Genomic DNA, 18,317 nt, shown 5'->3' on the forward strand with positions numbered 1-18,317 from the left:
TTTATGTTTTACTTTGAGTGCGGATTTTACCCACATCTTACAGAGGCTGAAATAGCGCTGTAACTTTTATTGCAGGAATTTAATGTATTGCTTTGTTTGAAGATATGAGAGTGGCAATATAAAGTGAAATGAAATGAGCCTGTGCTGTAAATAACAATACTGTTATTGTTATTTCATCTTTGTATGATGATACACAGCCTTCATCTGTGTATAATTTTTACACTTTTCAAATGTGTATATTTCAAATGTGCACTTGCTGTGCCTTTGGGGAGTGTGGTGCTTCATGCATAACAGAATGGGCACCCCTTAGTCACTGCAGCAATGGGATGTACAGCACATACCTTAGCAAGCACTCTAAATAGAATATCAGAAATCATTTGGAATATCTAGAGTAGTTACTGTTATTTTTGGGAAACTGCTGTGCATTTCAAACATGAAGAAATAGCTTATGTTGTACGGGGATAAATCTCAAAACTGCCATGGAACTTTGCAGAATATAACACCGGGGGTTTGCGGTTTGTTTTTTGTTTTTTTTTTTAATCTAGATATTGCTTCTGCATTTGTGGCACCGGTGGATCTTCAAGCTTACCCAATGTATTGCACTGTTGTGGCATATCCCACTGACCTCAGTACCATTAAGCAAAGACTGGAAAGCAGATTTTACAGGTTAGACCCAAGTCTCAGTTCTGTGATCTACCAGCAGCTGTATTTTTGGTAGCTCTTTGTCTTGTCAACTAGGATGTGGGCGTGGGTGTGCACTTTTACTTTCTTTCATCTTCTATCCTTGATCTAGGTTTCCATTTTCTAAAACTCAAAAAAGGATTGAAATCTCCGAAATGTATTTTAGAACTACATGGCATTCAAATACCTGATTATACAAATTACTTGTTCCATGTGAGATTCAAATTTCAGGGTTAGTAAAGTGACTTTTGGTCCAAAGGATTAAGTTTTCACTTAATAATTTTTTTTAAGTACTTTTTAAATAATTTTAATAAGAGAAACCTTAAAAATATCTCAAGTGGTTTTTTGTCCTAATATACTTTAAAAAATATTCTTGCATCACTTATGCAGCTGCACAGAATCTGACTACTTAAATTAATGGCGTTGAACTTCTGAGTTGTTGTACAGCAACGAGATGAGTTTATACTTTTTGATACTGTTTTGATGTTTTTTTAAACTGTGATTGCAATTGCTTTTTTCTTTCTGTTTTTGTTTTTTAGTAAATATCTACATAGGAGTATAGTTTTTTAAATTACTTCAGTTTCCTTTCTTGTTCTAGTTCTTATTTTAAAATCAGTGTCACTTTAGTTTCTTTTGAAAAAATATGGATAGGATTTTGTTTTGGGCCAAATTTCCAAGTTCATTTTTAGTGCTTTATACATGCTAAATGAAGATTAAATTCTAAACTAAATTTGCTTTTTCATTTTCAAAAAAGCACCACTGTTTTTTATCATTCTATTGCAATATTGAATTCTATGTTTATTGTGTGATATGAGGTAATCTGTCTTTCTCTTCTATAATGTGCTGCTTTGCTGTCAGATGGAGAGAACTTTTTGCTGGATTTTGCTTCTCTTGTCAAAAGAGTAAGCATTCATGCTTTGGTAATTAACACACCTTTGATAAATTGGGTTTTTTTACTTTGTAATATTGCTCATGCCTAGTTAGGTAATAAACAACCTCACTGTGTTGTGCTTCTCAGTAATTTTTTTACATTTAGTCAATTAGTTCAGATCACTTCTGATTTTTGCTAGTTTTTCATGAGGCTTACCTTAAAATTAACTTTTGTGCTGCCAGAACCTTTACTATCTTTTTACTTTATCTTTTTCTTGATTTGGATCTGTTTTATTCAGTTATTCTGCTTTTGTACATATTTTTTTATAATGTCACTATTCTATAGTTAGGTTATTCAATCAGAAGGAATCTGATTGTTGTCTATCTGTCAGAAAAAGATATACTCTAAAATATTTTTATTAATATTTTGTTGATCCTTAAGTGAGTTCAAAGGCTATGATATAGGATGGGTAATATGTAGGAATAATAGAAGCTGAAGTGTCACAGCTGAGTTTTCCTGCGGTGTGTTAGCTGAATGTTCTTAAAGCCATTTGTATAGATTACCACAGAATATAACATGAGAACAGGAAGCCAGAGGAAGCTGCCTGCTGCTGGTCACTTAGGGCAACATATCTAATGTGCACGTTTTCTGATGTCATGGAAAACAACGTTGAATGAGAAGAAGGATGTAGTAACGGTCTTTTCCCCTGTTCATATACATTGATAGAAATTGTCCTTGTTTCTTTTTCCTTTTCTTTTCCTCCAACTGTTTGGATACAGGCGCCTTTCTTCGTTAATGTGGGAAGTCCGGTACATTGAACACAATACTCGCACATTTAATGAACCCGGAAGTCCTATTGTCAAATCTGCCAAATTTGTCACAGATCTTCTGCTACACTTCATAAAGTGAGTTGCTTAGTAGGTCTGTTGTTATTCCTATCTCTTACCAAGGTAAGAGCCTTTTTAGATCTGAATTTTTAAGTAGGATAGTTCTGCACTTTAAATAAACCTGTTGGGGCAGAAAAGAATAGAGCTTATGTTGACAAAGAGTTCTTAAGTGTACAAAACAAGTTGTAATACACTGAGTGGCATAGATTGGCATGGCATTTTATTTTGATAAACCTTCTCCTAAATGATAAAAATGGGTTTGAGTATCTTCGCAGAGTTACAGATATATTCATTGGTAAGTTAGGAGTTCTAATTTTGAGTTTGAATACTGGCTATGTTAACATAATTCTAAAATCTAGATTACAATTTATAATAGATTTGAAATGACGTTCTATATGTATGGAAAGTATAAATTAAAGGCTTTGTAGTCAACTGAAATTATAGCTGTCTTTCAAACGTTCTATTATCACCCATAGACAAGCTCAATGACAAATACTTCAGATTTTTCAGTTAGTTGACATATCTAGACACCTGAAGTTTGTAAGAACTTACTATGCCCACTGCCTTGGTTTGCTTGTACACAATGAGTGCTGCTGTTTCCACTTTTTAGACAGAGCAAGATACTTCATTAGTTTAACAAAACTTGTGACATTTTTAGTGATTTAGATAGTTAGTGTTAAATTGAATCTAGATTTTTTTTATTTTGTGTGTTCTTAAAAAACATTAGAACTCTGTTTAGTATTTGGAAATCTAGGGCTTTGACTCCATAAGTAAATCTTCAATTTCTTCAGTGCCTGTGATTTCTGATATTTGCTGGAGAATGTAAAACACTTAACTGCTTTAGATGTTAAAATTTTTAGTGAAATATGCACCATTAGGAACAGATATATATCTAAAGGGCTTTTCTGTTACTAATTTTGTTCTTTAACATCTTTGTCCTACATGTTTTTTTTTTTCCTGAATAATTAAGCAGCTCAGGGTTTTTCAAAGTGTATGTTTTTAATTGGCTTAGCTAAATTAGTGCATATTGTTGGATATTCTTATTTAATAATGGCCTATAGCTTGAGTCTATTAATATACTAATTTAAGTGAACTAGCAATTCATGTAAAACCCAGACTTTATTTTTATGGTTGTAACTGTAAGGTAGAAGGGCTAGACAATCAAAATAAAGCCCATGGCTCTAATGAGAAGGAAATATCTAGATGCCTCTTGGAAATCTACGTCTCAGTTTCCTAAATTACCCAAGTATCTTAAAGAGCTGAAAATGGGGGCTGGGTGTTGCAGTTAGTTAACCTTTTTTCACCTTCTCTCACAGCTGTTCTAGTGGTAATAGCAGTAGCCTGCATTAGGTATTCTGGTTCCCCTGCGGAGTTGCTGAGTGTTTACAGTTACAATTGGTAAAAGTGTTACAAACCACTTTTCTTCCCAGTGGTTTGTATTGCTACATAGTAGAATACCTTTGAGCTTTCCTTTGTAGAGGACTTTTATATGGTAATCAAGAATTGAAAATCAGTGTTTTGGTGATTTAATTATGCAGGTTTACGCCATAACAGTGTTAGTCCTTACACACTTGCATTTCAAATATCATACATTGTGCGTGCTAAATTAAATTATTAAATTGCACTTTTGTACAATAAACTTACTGTAATGCTCCTTACAAAGCTAGATGGGCCTCAAACCTTTTATATAGTATAGGAGTAGATTTTTCTGATGCTGACAATTACATGGTAACGGATTATGATTTTTCATTTTAAAACATTCATGCTGTTAAGTGATCTATATTTTACAACTTTCTGAGCTGATGGTTAGCTTGACTTATTACTTCAGTTCTCTTAGTATTCATATAGCACTGAACATATTCTCATTTTATTTGGGAATGGCTTCATAAATATTTGCCTTTTCATAGGCAAATTACAGTAGATTCCACAGGTGATGATAGAAAATGAATGTTAGCTTGTGTTTCTTTTTACAGAGACCTTAGCTGCTATGACATAATTCCATTATACAATGCAATGAAGAAGAAAGTGTTGTCTGACTCTGATGAGGTAAGTGGTGGCGTCTTGGGCACTGGCATTGATACACTGGAGAAACAAGACCGCTGTCTGTCCTGTGGAAGACCAAAGTACTGGTTTCAGTCGCTGCTGGGTAGTGGAGTATACCTTTCTGTCAGTACAACGTTTCTTCTTGTCAGCTGGAAAACTGGGTGAAAATCCAGCCTCCTCTCTTTACTTTAGTGCAGAGAGCTGTAATAGTTCGCTGGAGGACGCTGCTTAGACTTCTGAGAGCTTCTCAAAATTGACAGTCACATGAAATGCTTCTCAGAGGGATGGGGGTAGGACTGTAAAGACTCAAATTTTAAGTTTAAAGTATAAAAGAACTCTCTTGCTCATATATGCTTATATTTTTTAACCTTTTTATGCGACTCATTATCTTGCTCAAAGGAAGAAGAGAAAGACACAAACGTGCCGGGGACTTCCACTAGAAAAAGAAAGGTAAATGTTTCTAAATAGTTTAATTTATATGGTTAGTGATACATTTGCTGAAATGTATTTGTAAATAATGTAATGTAAAACTGAAATATTTCTAGTATTGTGTAATGTCAGCATTTTGGAAGTTTTGAATTTAGTGACATGTTGTTCTACTGAGTTGTTCAATGTAAAAGTATTTCTGTCTGTGCTGCTGCATGTTGTGAATTCATTTGTATCCTGTGGGGAAACTTTTCCATTAGGTTTTGTAAAAGCAGCTAGTTTATTTAATATATACCAGGCAATATTGTCATTTCAGGATCATCAGCCGAAGCGGCGGCTACGTAACAGGGCTCAGTCATATGACATTCAGTCATGGAAGAAGCAATGCCAGGAGCTGCTGAATCTCATTTTTCAGTGTGAAGACTCTGAACCATTTCGACAACCAGTGGATCTTCTTGAGTATCCAGTGAGTATTTTAGAACAAGACAACTGGTTATAATCCAATTGTTAAGTGATGGGTTGGTTTGTTGTTTTTTTTAACTTCGACCATTTTTTCAGTTCTTTCAATTGAAACTTCAGGCAGCTGTAGTGACAGAATTTTTGGACAGAATTCATTGTCACTTGTTTAATAATGTTTACTGTTTTTCAACTAATTTAAAAATAAATAATACTTCTTTGCTGTCTCAGATACTTTTGTTGCTTATGTTATTAAGTAAATTACAGCTTTTTAAGTAAATTGCAGCTTTGCAATTAAGGTGTCTTTCATTTTGTGACTGAAAAATGGTCATATATATATGAAATGCATATATTCGGTTGTTGCATGTGATATGTTGTCAAGGATCATTGGCTTAATTTCAGAGTATAAAAACTAAAAGTAAGACTATATGATAACTTCAAGTAATAAAGATTTTGCTTGCTTTCCTTCCAGCATATCTTTAAGTTCTGTAAAATAGCACTCCAGGGTGATTAACTTGAACGAAATTAGCTGTCTCAATTAGAGGAAAGAAATGCTTCTCTTTTGTAAGTCACTAGTAGGTCTGTCTTGGCACTTCTGCAGCCATTGGGTACCATTATTTTTGAAGTAACCTAAACTTTATGCTGTGGCCAATTACAAGTGGCCCTATGTGCTTGAGATCCTCAAATGAGCTGATAGAGAGCACTCTACTAGGCTTAGGCATGAAGCACACTGCTCCCTGGTGTCACAAGCCTGTTTAACATGCAGAGGCACTCCTGCAGGTTCTATTTGCTCTGATAGATTACCTTAAACTTTTTGGTTAAATTTGGCATTTAAGCTTTTACTTGTATGGACATGTCTGTTTCTTCCATAGCCTGGAAAAAAATTGTTCTGTCATTGGCTTGAATTGGGTCCTACCTAATGCTGTGGAGTTTTTAATGCTTTATTGCATTCATAGATTGTCAGGTCTCCATGTGGGAAACTGCTTAGGTTTCATAAAGGATGTGATAAGCCTCTGATCAGGTTCAAGTATTCGAACTTCATGTTTTAAAGCTAATATGCAAGAACAGTATTAGTCCTTACTTTCTGCTAAGCCACCCAGAAGGCTTGTAGTCACACTTTTATATCACTGTTATCTTCATGTTAGTGTGTGTCCTGGGTGTCAGTAAAGTAACCCTTAGGACACAAAATTCTGAGTTCTGTGTTTCAGTAAATTGGTTTATAAAATGAATTAAATCGTCTATCAGTTAACTTCTAACCTTGACCCCGCTGGGTATGTCTGCAAGGAGGTATGTTGCATATTAGTGGAAAAGGGCAAAATGTCTTCAGCAGACTTCTACACCTATTTAAAGAGGACATTTTGGTTAAACAGGTTTATCAAACTCATCCTAATGAAAATGATACATTAAGGCTTGGGAAAATAATGTAAGAAATTATTTGCTTTGCTATTTCTAAACAGGATTATAGAGATATTATTGACACGCCTATGGACTTTGCTACTGTTAGAGAAACACTGGAAGCCGGCAACTACGAGTCACCAATGGAGTTATGTAAAGATGTGAGACTTATTTTCAGCAATTCTAAGGCCTATACACCAAGTAAAAGATCAAGGGTAAGATGCTATTGTTTTCCATTGTTGTTGTTTGAAAAAACACTTATATCTGAAAAATACAGGACCAAAAGCAGAGAGAGAGTGTAATTTGATTGTTTTTAAAAAACAAGTTTAATTAATTTCTCATCTTAAAATATAAGTATTTCTGAGAAAGTATTACAGCTTTGTATTTGAAGGAAAAGGAATGTGTGCTCTTTAAATACTGAAAGTTCTGATGTTCTGCATGTGTGTTTCAAAAGAAAATACTAGAAAGTGGGTCTAAAGAGAAAACCACATGGAAGAAGAGTTCTGTAGAAGCAGGATTATGAGTACAATAGTGAAATTTCCCAATATTTTGGGGAAGAAAACAGATTTTTCAAAACAAACACACAGGGAACCCCTCCACTTTGAATGTTGCCCCAAACTGAAATATCCAGGTATAGACAGCAGAGGATGTTGAAATTCTCTGCTGTTCACCACTAATGCAGTAGGATTGTAATGAAGCTCTTAGGATTTCTGGGAAACAGGACAGTTTACATGACATGTCAGCTTACAAAGCTGTTCATACTGAGATATCCTGCTATAGTGGTAGGTGCAGTATCTGATAACACTTAAATTATAGAAGCATGTTTACATGGGTTCAAGACTTCAGTGTAGCGTTGCTTCTACTAATGTTAGGTTTTAAGATCAGACTTATTAACAGCTTTATGTTTGGCTGTTCTAAATAGCAGGTTAATCATTAGGACTTCATTATTTTAAGACTTGTGCACAAATTTCTTAGTAGGTGACCAGCAGGATCAGTGATTCCTCTCCAGTCAGTAGCAGACAGGCCCATTCACTGTTGAGGCTGCCATACCCCATAAAAGAATTACTCTTTCAGTTGCAGCAAATGGCAGGGCTTTTGGGGCAGGTCTGGATTATTTCCTAGTTTTTCTTTCTCTCCTTGACCTCATCATACCTGACATAATCTTTAGCTTTGTGTGGTTTCATAGATTGTTTTGACATTTTCATTTCTTTCAAGTTTCTTCCAAGCCAACTGGTATAGTAATAAATTTGTCTTCCATTGTTTTACTCAGAAGTAGAAGTGGAAGGTTCTTACGTCAAGAGTTTTAATATTTTAGAACCTATGTGCTTTCAGTGCATGCAAAATGTAGTTGAATGTGTTATTTTTACTATGTCATGAACTTATATTTTTAGCATCTTATTTTGTCACTGATGCTTATTTGAACAGTCAACTGATGTCACTGATGCTTTCTTGAACAGTAAACCTGAAGTCATCAGCTTTTTTCTTTTAGCTTGGCACATCAGACACACATTCCTTTGCATGCCATCTCCAGTAACATGCACAGAATCTGTCAAACTTATTGAGTCCGGTGCTCAGATGGTTTGGTGTGTCATTAAGTGGGAACTGGTTCAGTACTGTCTTTGTGTTCAGAGAAGGTGCCGTGTCTTCTCAAAGTACCTAGAGAGGTCGCTTTGGTGTTTTTTCTGTTTCCAGAATTAATAGCAACTGTGCCTAAATAATTACTAAAATTAATTTGAGAGTCTCTGTAGATCATCCAAGTTTAAAGATGAGAAAAAAAAAGTGCACCTACATAATTCCAGTATGTTTATTGTACCTGTTGCAGCCAACTTGTTGTATCAATTCATCTATAAAAGGAATAGACTGATATTCAAATACAGGATATGATATTCAAATACAGGATATAAGGATGCAACTTAATAGAACAGAAAATAAGATTTCTTGACCCTAGGTATGATACAGTAAAATTATATTAAGTATCTCTGTGATTTCTGTTGAAACTAGAAAGAGATACATTCTATAAAGGCAATTGAAAAACTGACTTATCCAATTTTTCCTTTTCTGTGTCATCTTCAGTTGTGATACACTGTTCAAAACCATGAAAATAGTTAAAGCAAACCTCCACGTGGGTTAGCATATATTTGTTGAGGTAGATTGTAAATTTCCCTAAAACATTTCTATATTAATCACTTTTTGCTTTTCTAGCTATTGTTCAGTGATAAATAAGTAAAAGGATGCTTTAGAGAAGTATAAAACTTGTTTACTGGCTTTTCTTTTTTAGATCTACAGCATGAGCTTGCGCCTTTCTGCTTTCTTTGAAGAACACATAAGTTCTATTTTATCAGATTATAAATCTGCCCTACGCTTTCATAAAAGAAATACTATAAAGAAACGAAGGAAAAAAAGAAGTAGAAGCAGCTCAGTTTCCAGTAGTGTTGCATCCAGGTACATTAATTCCATTATGGTATTCATGAAATGCTGTGAAATTTTGACATACCTAAACAATAAAACTTAGTGTGTTTTTTTCTTAATACTTCCTTTACTATTCCCTATATTGCAGAATGGTAGCTTTGACATGCAAGTCCCTATGATGTGGAAGAGTTTTAAACTTTACTTAGAGCTATCCTAGTGTAAGTGCTTAAAATTCAAATAACTGCTAAATGTGTACAGTAAAACAGCATCGTTAGGGTAGTGATGGCATCATGCTTTGTCATATAACTATAGTATTTATTGTAAAGATTCACTTTCCAGAAGCTCACAACTTACATGAATTTCCACAGTAAATGCCATATTTTTAACATACTCCATGCAGAGGTGATTGTTTTACTCCCACAATCTCAGACACTAGCATTTAATTTTATTTATTCCTGTAAAATGACAAGGTGGTCATCCAGGATACAAATTGTTATTCCTTTTGCAGCCCTGAAAGGAAGAGGAGATTGATAAAACCTCAGCTGAAGGCAGAAACTTCTGCCACTTCATCATCATCTGCACCTGCACGGTCGACAGCACTGAGACACACTCCGCCTCAGATGAATGGAAAAGCCGCTGAGGCCTCCTCTCTTGTGCGGACTCGAAGCAATAAGGGGATAACAGATGTGGCTGTTACAGAGCAACCATCTACTTCTTCAGGAGCAAAGCCTTTAACTATCAAGCCTTTAATTACAAAGCCTAATACTACTGCAGGGTCAGGAAAGTCAGGCAAGTTGGGGCATTTTTGGTTTTGAGGTTTTTTTTAATTAGTCCATGAATGTTTTTAAAGATAAAACTGTCTCTTTGGAAATCTAATATATTTCTTTTGGTTAAGACTGGTTCTGTTTTCAAACTGATGGGCCTTTGAGGCTCTTCAGAGGAAAGCTGAACAAATTAGGCTATGTTGTTTTATCTAGGAAGCTTTCTCCCTTTTGGATCACTGAGTCAAATGGTTTGTAGTAGAACATGTAGTAGTTCAACAAGATTGAATGTAGTATAAATGACTTGATAATTTTTTTTCTTTTTATCCTTCTAGTACTGGAGAATTCAACCAAACATTCCAAGAACCAGAATATTGTATCAAACCCTACCCCATCTGATTACAGTCATAACACTAGGAATAACTCCACAAAAGAAAATCCCGAGAAAGAGAAGCAAATCAAGCGCAAAGTAAAATCTTCCACTGTTAATCCACAAGGTACCAAATTTCTCTGGAACTTCCTCCCCACCCTCAGAGTTATTGATGTAGTGACTGTAGTGTTGTACTTCAGTTATGGGGTAGGAACATTAGAATGCACTGTGATTTAGCAGAATAGGGAAATCTAATGGAACAACTCAGTCACCATTAGTTTCCTTCTTGATGAATTAGCATGGCTTTGACTACTCTTAACACCATTTCCATGGTGTGATAACTGTTGTCTAAATGATTTTGAGATGTTAACATACCTGTATTTTCATTTAAACTATTAAAAAGTCATGTTAGAAGTTCCTTAATTGCAAAGCAGACTTCTGCATGGTCACACTTTAAATCGTTTGTGTTTAAACACATCCAACTTCTGTGGGTTATATTTGGGTCAGTAAGACTGAGTGTGACAACATTCTGTGCAGCAACAAGCATAAGGATCAGAGGACCCCAGCTGCATATTCATTCTTTCATTTTTTGGCACAGCAAAAAGAAAACTATGCAGTATTTACTGCTTCTATTTAGTATATTTGAATGGCCTGCTTGGACCTAGTTCATGAAGTCTCCTGAGGGAGCTTGCTTGGTCTTTTGATGTCAGAATACCTTAAAATTCAAAGCTTCTGTGGAGGCTGAAATAAGATCTCCTATTCAGAAAGCTTTCCTTTTTTTGAAGGAGTTTTGAACTGTTAGAAAGATGCTTGAAGCAGGTGGATCCACTAAACATCTTTTCTCTGAAAATGGGGGCACAGTAGTCTGCAAATTGGTTCCCATCTAATTAATCTGGCTACTCATTTTAATCCTTTCCCCAGGGAGTTCTTTCTTACTCATCCGTGCTTCTGAAAAAGTAACATGTGGTCTGATAAGTCAAATCATCTGTCCATTGCTTGTAAGCTTTCTTACAAAGGCCCCAGCTGTTCCACACTGGAACAGATGCTAAATATGCATCTGTTATAGGATGGGATGTTTGGTCAGGTCAGGGGTTTCTGAATGTTGACATGGTCCTGTCTCCTCAAATCCACTCACAGGACTTGAGGAGGCCTGTGCTTTTAGTGCATGATGGTGCACATTCAAACACAGCAGAAGCTGTGTGTGGGTGTTTCACCAAAGAGCTGCAGGAACTATCATGCTGGCTATGAGCCTGCTCTTGGCCGTATTTTAGGCAAGGGCTGTGGTGTCAGAACATCTTCCTAAGAGGTCCTGTGACATGCCTCTCGGTGGAAGTTGAGTACCCCTCACATAATGAACACTTGTACCGTATAAAAGTCTCCAAGTACATTCTGCTGTCTGTTAGTGTGAGAAATCTGTACAAATTCGATTTGTACAGAAGATGCTACCTCAGGTTGAAAGTAAATTTTTATTTCTGCAGAGATGACTTGCTGTGAAGCGTTCCCAATCTTTGCAGTAACATTTCTTGAGCGACCTTTTGCTGTTGCAGATACAAAATAGGAGTTTTGTCCACTGGTGTTGTATCATCTGAGAAAAACCCTTAGGTTCCCTTTTTTCCTTTTTTTTCCCCCCCCTGCATTTTTCCTGGCTTTTTTAGTTTCTTGGAGTTTTTTTCCTTGTGGCTACCATGTGCTAAATCCAACTAGAAGTTAGTCCTCATTCCGTACTAGAAGGAAACTCTCTGAGCTCAACTTTGGGTTTTTTAGATTTTGACAGATTGGCAATCACTGTGAATCCATTCAGATATTTTAGTAAGAAGTTTTATTAAGGCAGTGTGAAAATGAATGTAAATGCAAATCTGTTATGTGACATGTACATTGTACCATTTCTTTACAGCGGATTGCAAGAACAATGCTTTGGCATCGGGAAGCGTTCAGGTAAATGGACATGGAGGACAGCCTTTGAAACCTCCAGTTAAAAGAGGTCCTGGACGGAAACCCAAGGTGGAGACTAATAACAGTAGCTGTGAAGTGGTGGTGCACAAGAAAAGAGGCAGGAAACCAAAAAAGCTACAAATTGTTGAACAGCAAAAGGTAGCAGAGCAGAATACAATCCAAACTGCAAGGGATGTACCAGAGGAAGCCTCTGTTTCTACTGCATGCAATTCTCTTTCTGAAAATAATGTGAAGGAAGACTTGCTACAAAAAAAAGGCCGAGGGGGTAGAAAGCCAAAAAGGAAGATGAAGAGCCGCCAGCCAGGCTCAGACCTCTTAGTTCCTGCGAATGTTAAAATGCAGACAAGAAGCAGGAGGAAAAAGACTCATGAGCCTATGGAGGAGAGTTCTGAAGAGCTTAAAGATTCTGAACCTCACATGAGAACTAGAAACCAGGGTAGGAGGACAGCCTTTTACAATGAAGATGACTCTGAGGAAGAGCAAAGGCAGCTATTGTTTGAAGACACCTCCTTAACTTTTGGAACTTCAAGCAGAGGCAGAGTCCGAAAGTTGACTGAAAAAGCAAAAGCTAATTTAATTGGTTGGTAATTTTTACCAAGGGTTTTCCTTCAGAATGCTATGAAGCAGGTACAGTTAAGGAACAGCAGAACAGACTTCTGCTTCCCTGCTGCTATTATGGGTTAGAAAGAGTATGTTCTGATTTGGGGAGAAAAATTTAGCAAAATGATAAACTGAAAGAACATTCTTTGAAAGAAATATATATTTTAAACTTTTGCTATTTATTGCCCTCCAAATAGGTTATACATTTCAACAGTCATTTTGTTCACAGTTGAGAATTGAAGCAATTTCTGACTGACGTACAGAGTTCAGAGCTACTCTGCTCAAGTCGTAGTATCTCTACACAATTGAAAAAAGGTAATAGAAATTTTAATTGCCACAAATTGAAAACAGAAATCTATTTTTGACCAAGCAAGGTACGCTTTGATTGTAAAGTCAAGTTGCCTAGGAAGGCAGACTTTGGCAAAAAATGGCAGTAAATTCGCTTGCATTTCTATTAAATAATACAATACCAAACTTTGCTCATCTGAAAATGTTTAATTTCAGTTGTGATGGAACGTTCAGCTGCAAAAGAAGCCTAGCACAGGCCATTGTTTATCCAAGTTCTGCCAAACATAGCAAAAACGTAATCACAAATATATATATCCACATTGGAAAAAGTTTGACTAATGTCTAATTTTTCAGACCTTGATTCTTGTATCAATCACTAAATCTCTGTTTATTGTGCCAAAGACTGAGAATCAGTGCAGTGGAAAACCTTTTCTTTTTGAGTGTCAGTACAGCATACCATTTACAGTGATAAAAACTGTGTCTTGTTTTAAATAGTAAGTTGTTAACATTGTTCTGAAATGTATCCTTTTTGGTACTTCTGGTAGAAAATAATGCACTGGTGGGGTCCTTTGACAGAGATGTTTTAGTCTAAATGTATAATTGGTTAAAGGATTCAAGGAAATTACAGGACATGTATGGAATTATCATGTTTACTTTCTGATCCAGATTGATTGTTGTTTCTACAACTTTAGACATGCTTAAGAGTCTGAAATTACCTACAAAGAATAGTGTATGTGTATATATTAATATATACATAAACACATATGTCTAAAGTATTACCCAGGTATAAATTTTTTTCAGGATTTTTTAGATAGCACTAGAATTGAAAATTTTAAAATGTCATACTTTATAGTTTAATTTTAAGGGGAAGATTGGTTATTTTCAATTATTAGGGTTAAAAGGCCAAATCACTTTTTATGCAATCATGTTTTATACAGTGGTCTCATTGCACATTGTGTTTTTCTGCACTTTTTATGGTATATCACGCTGACATATGTCAATATACACCCTAAAGAAAAATTCCATTTAATGATTGTGCCTTGTATTCTATTATTTCTTGCATCCTTACTAAAATTAAGTTGTCTATTGTAAATGATAACTATATGACTTAGGGGAATGTATTGTTATATGTACTGCTCTGGAAAAGAAAAGCAGTTATTTATTTGTTTATGGTACATTTAGTTATTTTATAACTTTACAAACAAACCTTAATACCATTTTCTATCACTTAAAAAAAAAGTATTGTCCAGTTTCAAAGAAAAAAATACATAAATAGTGGTATTTACTGAGATCTGGTATGGTACAAAAATGTAACCAAAATTTCATGGTTATACTTTTTTTTTTTACACATCATCTCTGCAATGTCTGGAAGGGAGGACATGCGGAATTAAGATCTTAAATTTGCACAGATTCTGTATATGTATTTGAGGCCTGATTCTTCATTCTTTAGTTTCTTACAAAAAAATGCCTAAAAGTTTGAACAAAGAATATTGGTATTTGCCACTAAGAGTAATAGAAATATACTACTGTGGATCGCAGATTAGGATCCACCATACCTAGTTTTAGGTAGTTTGTTGTGCTACAAAAAATGGCTGAGATATTTTCCAGATCCTCTGAATTGTTACGGATTTGAATTTGGGGGCCAGGGATTAGCTTGTATTTGATTTGTTGGCATATTTATTTTTTCTAACAAGTATTTCTTTTATCATCCGATTAAAATGGAGTCACTAAACATGTGGTTAGATAACAAGCTACATTGGTACAGTTGCAATACAGCTTCACAATTCAAAACTGATTGATTCTACTTGTTAATTTTGTCAAATCTCACTGATGAAGGCAATCATTTGAAAATGTGTAATTTCCTGATGTTATCTGCATTGTAATATATAAAATAGATTATATCTAAAATTCATCTTCTGTATTTACTCCGTTTGCAAGAATGTTTTATATGGCATGTTTATGTATATATTTATATATCAAAAATACCTTGTGTGTAAATTTTGGAGACTGAAATAATCTGCATTCCCTTAACAGTAGGTAGAAGATTGTACATCTTAATTTTACGAGGATAGAAGGCCTTATCTGCAGAACATGGGTACTGCTTCCCACCCAGTAATATCGGTGACTTTAGCCAGTAAGTTTTTGATTCTTATTAGACACATTAATGTTTTTCCTTTAAAACTAAACTGGATAATTTGGGTCAATTTTTTATAGAAGCAATGCTAGAAATTTATTATAAATTAATACCAGATTTATTTAAAAGTTATATTTTTTATAGTTTAATTTCACTAGGTTGCAAACTTTATTTATGAGACTTTAGTCACCACCAGACCATATTTTGGTTGGGGAAAAATGTATTATTTGAGGTGGTCGTGAGATACTGTATCAATACAGAAAAAGAGCTTTTGATTACAGAGTCATAGGTTTTTAACTGTGAGCAATAAACTATTGGTCAGTGTTCTGAAATAATTGAAGAACTATAGTTGTATGCATGTTTAATAATACCATCTCAAGTACCTAACAACTGGTTCAGAAAATGGAGTATCAAAACCTCATATGCTTGTTTTACATTTGCATTGTAAATAACATAGCTTCATAGTCACATACATGCAAATGATCTGGCAGCAACTAACTCAGCTTTTTTTTCATTAAATTCGTTTATATTTGACATGGATATGAGGATACTGTTCTGGTATTTCTACGCTATACTGGGAAATGTTAAAATTGGTATTTGCTGCTGAGTGGTATCTTGATAACAGTGTGTTCTTTACCTACCAATGAGGAAATACTTCTGCTTCTGTCATAAATGTGCTCTAAATGTTTAACAGGAATCATTGTACCTGTGCCTACATACTTAAAAATGCTTTAGCCACTTTGTTTCTGTTGTTAGTGTGTTCTCTGGGAGCTGAACTGAAATTTTGCCACTGTAGTGTTCATTATTATTGTCAATATTGAACTAGAGCTCTTTGTCACTCGGCAATGACCAGTGATACAACTTTACAGAGAAATGTCTTCCTCCAGTGATTCGACTGCTGTGATAAAGATTTTCAGATGTTTATTTGTACAGTGTCTGGTTTGTACCTGTGATCAGTTTGTTGATAGACTTGTAAGGTTGAGTTGGTTGAGTTAAATATTACTATGGCTTAATATTTGTAAAACTATTAATTGATAAAGGACCCTGATGCAGCACGTATAGATATTAATATCTATTAAAAATAAATTGTAGTGTAGAGACAGCTTATTCACTGTATTGCTGTACAAATATTTTTAAGTACCAATTCTGCACCAGAGGCTTTTGTCTTATCAAAAAAAGGACTACAATGCAACACAACAAATAGCCTGTCCATTCAGTAGCTTCAAGCTTGTTACAATTTTACACTGCATTTTTAAATATTTTGCTCACATTTGTTGGATCGAGGACTACAAGTAAACGCTTTAGCGTGTAATTTGAATTTAGGCACATGTTAAATAGTTGACAGATTCTATAAAAGCAATAGGCTTAACTGGATGGGACCCTTTCACTCTGTATTTATATAGTAGATTGGAGATTAGAGGTTTTTAAGCTCACTTTGATCAACATTTATTTGTAGCATGTGAATCTTGCTGAGGTAATTTTACATCACTGGTCAATCAAAATGTAGCCATACCACAATATTTACATTTTCTCCTGAGTCCTCACCTTATTCTAAAATAGTATATTTTGTCCACAGTAGACTGTCAAGGGTTTTCCTTTTCAGCTTTTTTTTAAGTATTTTAAAATATTTAATTAAAACTCTGCTACAGTGCTGTGATAGAGAAGGTACAGGGTTTTGAAACCTCACCTAGAAACAGCAAAAGCTCAATTTCTGTTTATGACCTAAATGAAGACAAATGAACTGTGTAAAATGAGTATATATTTTCTGTTATCCCTGAAGTTCTTGTAACAGATTGGTTTCCAAGGGGACCTAGATATTCAACTGATAAAAGGGCTGTTAGTTTTCTGCTGTAAATTACTGTATATACATGTTCATATGCAGAGGAAAGTGTATTACATTTCATAAAACTGGCCAAGGCTTGACAGTGTGTTTCAAATAACAAATCTGGCATTGACAGCTTACGTAGCTTCTTGGTTTTGAATCGTGAATACAGTTTGCTCACTTTCTGTGATGTCTGGGGGAAAACAGCAGGTAGCTTTTAAACCAGAGCTAACCTCCAGGTGCTCTTGTGGTTCTGCTGATTTTAATGCGGGAATTCGCCATGTCATTTTTACAGTGTGCTAGAGGAGGAAACATGCCAGGAAGCCAGATGAAAAGACATCTTAAATTGCAGAAAGGTGATTAGCTGCTTCCCCCTCGCCCCCCTCATCCCCCCTTTTCCCAAGGTTCTAACAGCCTCAAGGCGCTCTAGAGAGAAACCTTATATGCTGCAATAAAATAAGGGTGAATAAATTTAGCTTTTAGGAGGTACGTAGTGAGACAAGTAGTCATTTGGATCCTTTTTAATGCAGATAAATACATCAGGAAATTCACTTCAAATAATGCAAACAATACATTTTAGGGAGGGAAAGTAGTACTATACTATGAATTTCTACACTGAAAGAACAAAGAATGAGGTCACACAAAGTAGTAGTAGAAAGAAATAGAAGTACCTATCACGTACTGTGTGATGTACATGTACTCTTTTGTGCTTACAACTGCGTGGGTTGGTTTGCTAATGCATTGAGACCATACAGAAGTTACATTTTTGGACCATACTAAAACTGCAGAAGTGTGGTGGACAACTGGATAATGATCATGCGTGAATTAAATTCTGTCATAATGTTTCAATATGTATAGAATGGAGCTCAACTTCAAGTAAATTACCTAGAAAGGTTAATTTTAAAACTGACAAGATTTTCAGAAATTACACTTATTTTGTACAGAATTATGTAAAACACAAATCTGTTGTATGTAATGAGTAACAGTTTTGAAAACTATAATTCTTTAGCTTTATCAAGGCTTTTTTCCTTCCAGAAATCTAGATTATCATGTTATAACCTGAAGTATCTCACCAGGATAACAGTGCCCTTTCTTTTTGTACATATGGATTGGAAATTTCTTTACTGTTATGTGGACACTTTCTATGTTAGTTTTGATGCATAATACTTTGAATCCTTTTATACAAACTAGAATGTACGTGTAAGAATTACTGTCACTGCA

The 18,317-nt window shown here is 35.1% G+C and overlaps 1 protein-coding gene across 5 annotated transcripts in view; it reads left to right on the forward strand.

Annotated features, from left to right (window-relative positions):
• PHIP (PHIP subunit of CUL4-Ring ligase complex) overlaps window positions 1-15,256 on the forward strand; it is a 102,834-nt gene extending 87,578 nt beyond the window's left edge. For 4 of the 5 annotated variants that reach the window (XM_005518591.3, XM_088053331.1, XM_014263495.2 and 1 more), the window contains 10 exons: window positions 546-666; window positions 2,332-2,457; window positions 4,413-4,485; window positions 4,882-4,932; window positions 5,225-5,374; window positions 6,822-6,974; window positions 9,038-9,201; window positions 9,677-9,957; window positions 10,265-10,426; window positions 12,194-12,846. In XM_005518591.3, coding sequence (XP_005518648.1) covers window positions 546-666; window positions 2,332-2,457; window positions 4,413-4,485; window positions 4,882-4,932; window positions 5,225-5,374; window positions 6,822-6,974; window positions 9,038-9,201; window positions 9,677-9,957; window positions 10,265-10,426; window positions 12,194-12,840 — 1,928 coding nt within the window. In that variant the 3' untranslated portion in view covers window positions 12,841-12,846. Of the gene's footprint in view, window positions 1-545; window positions 667-2,331; window positions 2,458-4,412; window positions 4,486-4,881; window positions 4,933-5,224; window positions 5,375-6,821; window positions 6,975-9,037; window positions 9,202-9,676; window positions 9,958-10,264; window positions 10,427-12,193; window positions 12,880-15,174 lie in introns of those variants that run through there. The other variant, XM_088053330.1, reaches the window with a different exon arrangement.
• Window positions 15,257-18,317: the final 3,061 nt, after the last annotated feature.

This window comes from Pseudopodoces humilis, chromosome 3, assembly GCF_049639895.1.
Source record: "Pseudopodoces humilis isolate 2021_Gansu_Grassland_sample_001 chromosome 3, ASM4963989v1, whole genome shotgun sequence".
In the NCBI taxonomy this organism is placed as follows: Eukaryota; Metazoa; Chordata; class Aves; order Passeriformes; family Paridae; genus Pseudopodoces; species Pseudopodoces humilis.